The sequence below is a fragment of the Solanum stenotomum genome, chromosome 12, assembly GCF_019186545.1.
Source record: "Solanum stenotomum isolate F172 chromosome 12, ASM1918654v1, whole genome shotgun sequence".
Classification (NCBI taxonomy): Eukaryota; Viridiplantae; Streptophyta; class Magnoliopsida; order Solanales; family Solanaceae; genus Solanum; species Solanum stenotomum.
The window spans coordinates 28,952,674-28,963,943 of record NC_064293.1 but is presented as its reverse complement, the minus strand read 5'-3'; the positions used below and the strand labels follow the sequence as shown (position 1 = coordinate 28,963,943).

Below are 11,270 nucleotides of genomic sequence, written 5' to 3'. Positions count from 1 at the left end.
TTTCTTGAATCTTGTATCCATCCAAACTAAACACATAAATTGAAATGGAAAAGGTAATAAATTGTTAAGATTGAACCATGTATCAAGAAATTGTACTAATAACTAAAATTTGCCTAAATCTAGTTTGAGTTTATTTGTTCGTGTAACTATAATGTGTTTGAAAACAACCTCTTTATTTTTATGAGATAGTGATAAAATCTGCATATATGTCACTCGTAGAGTTTTATTGAATATATTGTTAGTGTGGTTGTTAATTATATTGTGTTTGCTTAGGCATCAANAAAAAAAAAAAGGAGGAAGAAAAATAGTGTCAGAGAAAGAGACGAAGAAGCAGAAGAGTAAAAAGAAGAAGAGGAAAAAGGGTTGAGAAAGAGGCGAAGACTGTACAATTTTCTTAATTCCAAAAAAATGTTATATTTAGTTAGAAAAATTATGTTGTCATAGATGGTAAATATTTTTATAACATAGCATATTTATGTGATTTACCCTATAAATTATAGGAACCACATATTATAAGTACTAAATAACATCCTATCCCTTCTAGTTTTCTATTTACCAAAAATCCCTTAAAAATGATGTTTGCGGGATACATAGCGTTGTGCACGGAATATATTAGGTTTGATACATTCTACATAGCGGGATACATAGCGTTGTGCACGGGATATATTAGGTTTGATACATTTCACATAGCGGGATACATAGCGTTGTGCAAGGGATACACAACGTTTGATACATTCCACATAGCGGGATACATAGGGTTATGCACAAGATACATGCGGGATACATAGGTAAAATAAGGGATTTTTGAAAATTTTGAAATAAGTAGGGATAAATTGATATTAAGGTAAGTAAATGAGTGTAGTTAAGTAATTTGTCCTACAAACAACAGAAGTCCTACGATTTTTGTAAGCCCAATCAAGATGGATTTCGATCAATATTCAAGCTTTGAGAATAAAATTATCTTTAGTAAACATGGTTTTACTCTCAAGTGAGACTTTTCGCTCGTACTAATTCTAGAATAGTCAAGCCCCATAGTGAGTGTCAAACTTCGAATAAAAAATATATTTTTTAAAAAGAAAAGGAATTGTATGTTCTGTTAACTTAGTTTGTTTAAAAAAACTCTAAAGAATGGTCAATTGAATATCCTTCGTCGGAAAAATATATCATCTATATAGAAAATAATATTATGTATTTAAGTTAAAATATACCTTTTATAGGTATATACTTAAATTTTATACACTCTTGGTGAAATTCATGACTTTGTTGATACTCCACACAATCTCTCCCTAACCCTATTGCTTGCTTGTGAATGATAAGAGTCGAGATGAAGGAGAGTGTTCGGTTAAAATTATTATCTTTAATTCAAACTTTGTATCTGTCTTGAAAATTTATTGAGTATGCATAAACTATTAATTCAGAACAAATCAATCATAAGAATTAATAGCTGTTTTTTTTCTCTCAATAAACTTGGGAGTATACATGTTTACATATATTAGAGTTCACTGAATTAAATGTTTTCTTGACTTGTCAAACCAAGAAGTATTAATCTTTTTTAATTAAAGGGTTCATCCACTTCTCAAATCCATATGCATTGACATTTGACACTTTGACAGTTGAGATTAAAAGGCTAATCATTTGTTTAATTTGTAGATCCGTGAATTCTGGAATGACACAAGTGACTGTTTGAATTTGGATATCCAAATAATTAATTTGCATATACAATTTTATTCCATATTTTTATCATTTGAGCAGTTCCTTCTTATCATCGTCTAACTTCTCTAGTATTATCTAGTTCATTTTTTCCTCTTCTTCACTTCTTGAATATGCCGAAATCTCTCTTAATAAACTATCATTTGAAGTTAATACTTTATCGATCCAAATTGAATATTTTAATTTGTGTGACCATTTCATCTTAAAACTCTAAGTCATAATTAGGAAGAGAATGTATTTATTTGATCTGCAGCAAAATGTCTTGTTCCATTTACTTGTTACTTCCTTCATTTCAAAATAAATAAATTTTTGAAGGTGTGACACATCATATAAAAAAGTTAGTTGAACACAATTATCAAAGACTAATTTGTCAATATTATTCTTTTGTTTCTTTCCAAACCTTTAAAACTAAACATAGTTGAAAAATCTATTAAAAAGAAGGGTAATTTGGAAAACAATACATATATGAACTTGTGAAAAAATCAATTCATTTAGGAATATAGACAAAGTGCCATAAATTCATTTATTTTGGTAAAATCGTGGAAGTACTTTTTATATTTTATATTACTTGACTCTTATTAATTTGATATAATTCATTAAAAAATTGTAATTGAAAGTGCATTTTACTAAATTAAGTGTTAAAACTCTAAATGTGAGTACTACTACTATTTTATATAGTTATTTAATATTAAGTGTAGTATGAATTATTATTTTTAATCTTGATTTACTAAAATGGACCATTAAAATGAAGCATCAAAATATTACTCTCTCTGTCCAACAATAGTTGTGCACTATTGACTTAACACCCTCCTTAAGAAATACTTAATAAATAATAAGGGTAATATTATTATATTATCATTTGACTTTATTAAATTCAATGTTTTGAAAAATATGTTAGATGATAAATAGTATATTTAATATCAAAGATAAAATAGACACAAAAGATAAATTGCCTCCTGATTTTCTAAATTAGACATGTATTGTTGGACAATTATTTTTAGTATGAGTAATGCTAAATAGCCAGAAAATTTGGCTAGAATTTTTAAAAAATTATAATATCTTTTTTATTTTAAAATAAATTGATCTTTTTTTCATTTTTTAATTAAAATGTATTAAAGTTAAAACGAAAAAGGCTCAAAAATACCCCTAAACTATCCGAAATAGCTCACATTTACACTTAAATTATATTTCAGCTCAAAATTACCCTTCCCATCATACTATTGGATCATACCTACCCTTCTAATTAACAAAAGTATGTTAAGTGACTTTAGAAACATGACTTAGCTCTTGTTTAGTTACTTCAACTGTCAACGGAACAACTCCTACTGACCGGCGAAGATGGTGAGTGAAGCTACATAAAGGCTCAATGTTGCTCTGCTGAATGGAGGGAACATGCTCGTTGAAGGTTAGAGTCAGTTTTACTTCGTTGGAGGTGGGTGAAATCGTTTCAACCAGAGGCGGATCTAGCCTTATGGGTGGGGGTGCCACGGCACCCAGTGACCTTGGTTAAAACTTTGTATGTATATGTATATAAGTCTAACAAATTGAATATATATTACATCTGCCACCCAGTGAATAATATGTTCAATGGTGCAACTGGCAAAGGATATAACTTTCAATGTAAGCATTGAGGGTTCGAATCTCACTTACAACACTATTTTTTTTTATTCTTTGTTTGTGTCGGCTCTTCCACTTTTTTTCCTTTTTTTTTTTTTGTCTTTGCTTTAGTTTCTCGCCAATTTTTTTGTCTTTGCTTTAGTTTCTCGCCCCCCTGAATCAGTTCCTTTATGCTACTCATTGCTTATTTATATATCTTTAATTGACACAAGTGTTGCGTGATTTTCTATATTAATTCCAGATTAATGAACGTCACATAGAATATTAACAAAAATATATTTAAATAGAATATTTTTTTTTGAATTTTTTTTAAAAATGATGGATATTATTATGTTAAAGATTTTGAATTTAAAGGTTCTTTCAATCTTTAACGTCACACTAAGTGCAGATAACTAGATTGAAGCTATAATTTATTGTTTCTCAACTATATGGTATTAGATGATGAATACAAATTTGAATTTTTAAGGTGAAAAATCTTTTCTCAAAGTTATAGAGGATAAGTATCTTATTCCTAAAAAAAAATATCAAAAAAAATACTATTTAGGTGTATATCTTTAATATTAGAATATTTAAAAGAAAAAAAAATTACTAAATAGTATATTTGATCAATGCATTATAGAAATCGAAAAAACTAAATAACCCGAATCATAACATAAAATGAAGGAACCGACCCGTTTACCATTTAGATGATATGGCACCCCCCGCCTCTGAATCCTGGATCCGCCTCTGGTTTCAACCATATCAATGGAGAAATGAGGGGAAAATTAGATATTAGGGATCTTAATAGTTTACGTGGAAGTGGGACATGTTTAACGCTTATTTGGCGTCCATGTGGCACTTAACATACTTCTGTTAATTAGATGAGTAGGTATGACCCAATAGTATGACGGGAAGAGTAATTTTGAGCTGAAATATAGTTTAAGTGTAAATGTGAGCTATTTCGGATAATATATGGGTATTTTTGAGCCTAGGGTAAAAATGTTTTAAAAGATAAAATATCATTCTAACCAAATTTTCTAGCCAAAAGGATTTTTCTTTTTAGTATAATGGACAATTATTATTGAACGAAAGGGAATATATCAACAGAATTTAATCCTCAATTGGGAATCTGCATTCCTTGTAAGATTAGCATTAAAACAGAACACATAGTAATAATATACAAAGAAGAAAATTTGCTTAGGAAATATCAACCAGAGTCCAAAGCAGCATATACAGTGGAAATTGTAGTTTATTTAAAAGGCCTGCTTCTGCTTGATCCCAAGTATATTATTTACACCATCAAAAAATGTGGTACAGTAAATGAAGTTGTTTCTTTCTTAATCAGAGATTTTAATTTCAAGCCTTGGGTATAAAAAAGTCTTTGATAAAGAGCGACTCATCCCGAATAGGGCTCAACGCACAAATTCAGAATAATCTGGCTCTAATATAATTACCGGAAACAGGTTGGGAAAAAAAGAGTATAGTATAAAGAGGTAGTAATATAATTTTTGGTGAATATTTGGCATTTGCAAATTGTCTTTTCCTAAGTGAGAAGCCGGTTAATGCTGAAGCAACAACGTGGTCTTTTGTATAATACCTTAAGCAACAGACAAGTTAAAAGAAACTTCCTTTCTTGAGATTGCCGTCTACAAAATAAAAACAATCTAAATAAAGATAGATAATAAAACTTAATAATAAATAATATTTTTTTTGTTTCATGTCCTGCACTTTGTAGTAATCGTCAAATATAGTCCTTGGAGCATCGTGCCAAAACGGATTATACCTTAATTTTAAAACAACCTTTTTGTTAATTGATAATTTTTACAATATTAGATTACGTCAAGATAAACACAATCTATCCAACTAAGATTGATTACTTGAAAAATAAGGACATAATACATAAAAGTGCTCTTAACTTGGTCTTATATGACATTATGTCATTCAATTTGTATAGAGTTGAACAAGTTAACACGCGTGTCCAAGTTTTGTACACCAAAAGTTGAAGGACTTAGATGTCAGCTGAGGCAAGTTTAGAAAAAGCTGGTGAAAATTAGTTGCATTAGAACATCAAATGGTTAACTGTAATTTTTTTTTTATGGAGGACTAAAGTTGTAATTAAGGGTATATGTCAAGGATCAAGAAGGCAATTTTCTTATAATTTTTTTAGTTCAAGTTTATGTGTTGTTATTAGTTGAATATCAAGCATTGGAGTAGACATACATTTTTTTTTTCTCCATTTCCCTGAAATGGAAGCAGGAAGAAAGAAACAGAAACTAAAATGGAGCAAACTGTATACATTCTCATGTTTGAATCCTCAAACTAATGAAGGTGATCCTACTTCATTTTCTTTTGTTGCTGGTGCACCATCACCTCAAAGTTTCATTGGTCAGCCAGGTTATTCAAGGGTAGTTTTTTGCAATGAGTCACATTTTCACAAGCACAAACATTACAAGTATCCTAACAACTATGTATCCACAACAAAATACAACATTGTCACCTTCTTTCCTATAGCACTTTTCGAGCAGTTTCGTCGTGTTGCCAATCTATATTTCTTGTTAGCTGCTGTGCTATCTGTCACTTCCTTAGCTCCATTTACTCCTGTTAGTGTTATTTCACCACTTGTTTTCGTCGTTGGGATTAGTATGCTCAAGGAGGCTATGGAGGATTGGAATAGATTCTTGCAGGTACTTAAAATTTTTTGATTGAAAATATCATAGTGTCATACAGAGTGTTCTGTTTTTACCTTAACATTTTTGTTTTTGTTTTGGTATTGTAGGACTTGAAGGTGAATGCAAGGAAAGTTAAGGTTCATATAGGAAATGGTGAATTTGTAGAGAAAGCTTGGAAAGATGTATATGTGGGAGATTTGATTAAAGTTAACAAGAATGAGTACTTTCCAAGTGATCTTTTGTTGCTTTCATCAAGCTATGAAGATGGTCTTTGCTATGTTGAGACTATGAATCTAGATGGTGAGACTAATCTGAAAGTTAAGAGAAGTTTGGAGGTCACACTTGGTCTAGATGGGGATGAACAGTTCAGAAACTTTTCAGCCACGGTTCGTTGTGAGGATCCAAATCCAAACCTTTATACATTTGTAGGAAATTTGGAGTTAGAAAATGAATCTCATCCTTTGTGTCCAACTCAAATTCTTCTAAGGGATTCAAAGCTCCGAAACACTGATTATATCTATGGGGTTGTGGTGTTTAGTGGACCGGATACAAAGGCAGTGAGGAACTCCACAAGGTCACCATCTAAGCGTAGTCGAGTAGAAAGGAAGATGGATCATGTAATTTATGTCCTTTTTGTCATGCTCATTTTGATATCGCTGGTATCTTCTATCGGTTCAGCTGTACTCACGAGATCTTATGCTGTTAAGTGGTATTACCTTGAGGTGAAAAATGGTACTGATTCATCTTTTAATCCATCAAAGCCGGTTTTATCATGGTTGTTGCAATTCATAAGGGCTTTAGTGTTGTATGGCTACTTGATACCAATTTCCTTATATGTTTCGATTGAAGTTGTTAAAGTTTTACAAGCTATGCTCATCAATAAGGACCAGAAGATGTATGATGATGTAACAGATAAATCAGTTGAGGCAAGGACTTCGAATTTAAATGAGGAGCTTGGACAGGTTGAAATGATTCTGACTGACAAAACAGGCACATTGACTTGTAACCAAATGGAATTTAGGAAATGTTCAATTGAAGGGATTTCATATGGAGGTGAGATCACAGAAATTGATCTTGCAGCATCGAGGAGAATGAATGTTGAGGTGGAGAGATATCGGTTCAGTCTAGGTGGATATGATCCCACTGGTCGAAGCCTAGAGATGTTTGAGTTCTCAATGGCTGATACAACAACAGAGAAGATGGCCCTTGGTTTAGATAAAGGAATGGAGACACCAAATACAACAACTCCAAGAAATTCTATTACAAGAAGAGACATGGCTATTAAGGGATTTAACTTTAGGGATGATAGACTAATGGACAAAATGTGGATTAATCGATCTGATGTATCAGATATGATGATGTTCTTTCGCGTAATGGCTCTATGTCACACCGGTATTCCTATTGAAGATGAGAAAAGTGATAGAATGAAATATGAGGCAGAGTCACCGGAGGAAGTATCCTTTCTGATAGCTGCACAAGAGTTTGGTTTCAAGTTCTGTCATAGAACTCAGTCTGTGATGGTTGTTGAAGAACTTGACCCTTCTTCCGGAATGGATGTTAAAAGGTGACTTTCAACTAATTTAATTCATTTTCATCTTCTTTTCTTTCAATTCTCCATTTCTTCTCATTACTTAAGGTCATTTTGCTATTGCTTATAGGGAGTACAAGCTTCTGAATCTTTTAGAATTCAACAGCTCTAGAAAGAGGATGTCTGTGATAGTGAGAAATGAAAATGGAGACATCTTTCTCCTTTGCAAAGGGGCGGACAAGTAAGATGAAATTACTTGCATTACTTCAACTGTTTAGTGATTTAGATTTTCTAGTATGTTTCTAAGTCTCTCTGTTGTTCTGCAGTGTTATTCTTGATAGACTTGCAGAAAATGGTAGGACATACCAGCAAGCGACAACTGTGCATCTCTCAAACTATGCAGAAGATGGATTGAGAACCATGCTTTTTGCATACAAGAAAATAAAGCCAGATGAGTATGAGAAGTGGAACTCACAATTTACACAAGCCAAAGCTACTATAGGTCCAGAAAGAGAGGACCTACTAGAAAATGTCTCTGAAATGATTGAGAAAGATTTGATCCTGCTAGGTGCAGTAGCAATAGAAGATAAGCTACAAAGAGGGGTAAGTTTTCTGTTCTTTTATTAATCTTCCACAGCAACTTATTGAGCTAGTTTCGCATCTTGGTGTTTTCTTGATAAGCAACACCAATGTGCACTTTGTCCTTTCGCCCGCCAGAGTCCAGAATTTTGGACAAATAGGTTAATATAGCATCATATGATGTCTAGAGGAAAAACTCGAAAAGCTCTATTTTTCACCAACATCTTTCTCCAGCCTCCTATCAAAGCTATATTGGCAAACGGGAAGATGAGAAAGCTAGTGTGACACGGAGGGGGGCGAGGAGGAGGTGTTGGCCAAATTATAACTCTAATATGCTGCATTAAAAAGAAAAAAGACACTTATTTTAAAGGATGGAAACGATTCTGCTAGACTTCTTTCAGGTACCCGAGTGCATAGATAAACTAGCACAAGCTGGATTGAAGATCTGGCTGCTAACTGGAGATAAGACAGAAACAGCAGTTAACATTGGGTGAGAACTTACTTTCTTCTTGAGATAGCAAAAGTATGCAGCTTTTGAAATATTATCTATTATTCAAAGAATCTAAATGAAGCACAAAGAAAGGTCATTCTATAGCTAAATTTACTTCCTCTCAAATCTTGCAGATATGCTTGCAGTTTACTTCGGCAGGACATGAAGCAAGTTCATTTGACTCTAAGCAAAGAAGCTGAGTCAAAAAATCTCATGAAGGTGAAAACAAATATCATTTGCTTCGAATGGATAAAAGAATGATGTGGAGTAAAATAGACTTGGAATTAAGGTAGTCAACTTTTTGTCTAGTTTTTCAGGTAATGAGAGAAGATATATTGGGTCAGATTGAAAGATACAATCAAATGGTCATTAAAGAAGACACAAAGGACCGACCTTTCGCGTTGATAGTGGATGGAAGAGCTCTTGAAATTGCCTTGAGCAATGACATAAAGGACCAGCTTCTAAGACTAGCCGTTAGATGTGATTCTGTCATATGCTGTAGAGTTTCTCCCAAACAAAAAGCTCTGGTATGTCATCATTTTTTATGCTTAGGATGGTCTAATGTTGTTTCACATTTAAAGAAAATCCTTTTTCATCTGCTTAAAATCAGATAAACAAAATGATCTTTCAAATTCCTAAGAACTTAATCTTTGTCAAAAAAAATTCTAGATACAATTTCATATTCATATTTCACTATACAAGTTTATATGAGTAAATTTCTGGCTGGAATTTCTAGATCACAAGATTAGTTAAGCAACATACTGGCAAGACAACTTTAGCTATAGGCGATGGCGCAAATGATGTAGGTATGATTCAAGAAGCAGATATTGGTGTTGGAATCAGTGGCATGGAAGGAATGCAGGTAAATGCTTTCTATCCTTAAATTTGTGATTGGCTTCTCGTTTTGGTAAATTCTACAGCTATTGAAGCCCAATCTTCAAAATAACTTCTCATGTTAATTACTGAGATTTACAGGCAGTTATGGCAAGTGACTTTTCAATGCCTCAATTTCGTTTCCTGGAGCGCCTACTTATAGTCCACGGTCACTGGTGTTATAAGAGGATCTCCAAGCTTGTGAGTGAAAAATCCTTCTTTTACTCCCAAGACTGAAAATTTTCTCCGTCCTTAAATCTCAGTGCACTAATAACAATTTTGTTCTTCATTTTGATGCTGCAGATTCTATATTTTGTCTACAAGAACGTCGCTTTTGGCCTCACGTTGTTCTTCTATGACATCCTCACCACTTCCTCAGGGCAAGTTCTATTTGATGATTGGTACATTGTCATTTTCAACGTCTTTTTGACATCCTTGCCTGTAATCTCCTTGGGTGTGCTAGAACAGGATGTTTCATATGAAGTCTGTCTTAAGGTAAAAATTAAGAACTTACACTAATCCACCCCTAGACCCCTCCTAATTGTTTACCATTGTGCATCGTTAGGCTTCATATGTAACATGATGTGTTTGTTTTTGTACTACTTAGGCTGCATATAATGTAGGGACTATAATTCCTTACAATGGCTTTTCATCAAAAATCTAATCACTTTTTTGATGTTTTTCATTGGAGAAGTTTCCAACCCTTTATCAGCAAGGACCAAAGAATATCTGCTTCAGCTGGAAACGAATCATCGGATGGATACTAAACGCGTCATTTACATCACTAGTAATCTTTACAATCAGCATAAGTGCACTTTCCCCAGCTGCTTTCACACAAGGGGGAGAAGTGGCAGACATTGGACACATTGGTGCAATTACTTACACTTGCATAATCTGGACAGTGAACTGCCAAATCGCGCTAATAATAAACCATTTCACTTGGATAAGCCATTTACTCATATGGGGTAGCATTATTTGCTGGTACATATTCTTGTTCTTGTATGGAATGATCCCACCAGACTACTCAAAAACAGGATTTCACCTCTTAACAGAAGCCATAGGACCTGCAGCAATATTCTGGATTGTTACATTGCTAGCTGTTGTAGCTTCACTACTTCCATACTTCATTCACATTGTTATTCAAAGATCATTCTTGCCTATGGATGATCATTTGATCCAAGAAATGGAACATTTTAGAATGGATATCGTCGATGGACCGATGTGGTTGAAGGAGCAACAGAAATCCAAGGAAAAGACTAAAGTTGGATTTTCTGCTAGAGTTGATACCAAGATTAGGCAGTTGAAGGAACAGTTGAACAGAAAGAAAAAAATCAATGTTTAAGTCTGTTACAAATAGTCATAACTATAAATCAGTGTAAAAAAAAGAAATTTATCGTTGTATACTCATAAATATAGGTTCTTAGGTACTTCATATTATTTAGCTAGCTCTATTTACTAATAGAAAGGGGGTCTAGTGTTTACCAATAATTTAGAGATGTTTAATTTGCTATACATATAATTTTTGTACTCTAAATATTTTGTTGGGAAAATTACAGCCTAAAGTCTAGTACAAATAATGTATACTTTATACTAAATATACACATACTTATACACAACATATACAACTCATGAAGTGTATAGATAGTGTATACTTTAGTCATATTAATAAACTAGATAGCCGAAGGTACATTTATCTAAGTTTCCATATTTTGTTTATGGAAATGGAACATGAATGAAATGGTGGACCTAGCAGCATTCATAAATGGGCCTGGGGCTGATTCTGGGCCAGGCTAAACAAGCTAAGCCTCAAGCACCAAGATGTTAG

The 11,270-nt window shown here is 33.0% G+C and overlaps 1 protein-coding gene across 1 annotated transcript; it reads left to right on the top strand.

Moving 5' to 3' along the window:
- Positions 1-5,533: 5,533 nt before the first annotated feature.
- Positions 5,534-10,848, top strand: LOC125849443 (probable phospholipid-transporting ATPase 4). Its single transcript, XM_049529527.1, has 11 exons — positions 5,534-5,990; positions 6,083-7,539; positions 7,634-7,744; positions 7,830-8,106; positions 8,484-8,572; positions 8,707-8,791; positions 8,890-9,099; positions 9,309-9,434; positions 9,548-9,646; positions 9,749-9,940; positions 10,140-10,848. Exons 1-11 carry the CDS (start codon positions 5,553-5,555, stop codon positions 10,785-10,787), a joined length of 3,732 nt encoding a protein of 1,243 aa, XP_049385484.1. The 5' UTR covers positions 5,534-5,552; the 3' UTR covers positions 10,788-10,848.
- The last annotated feature ends 422 nt before the right edge of the window (positions 10,849-11,270 follow it).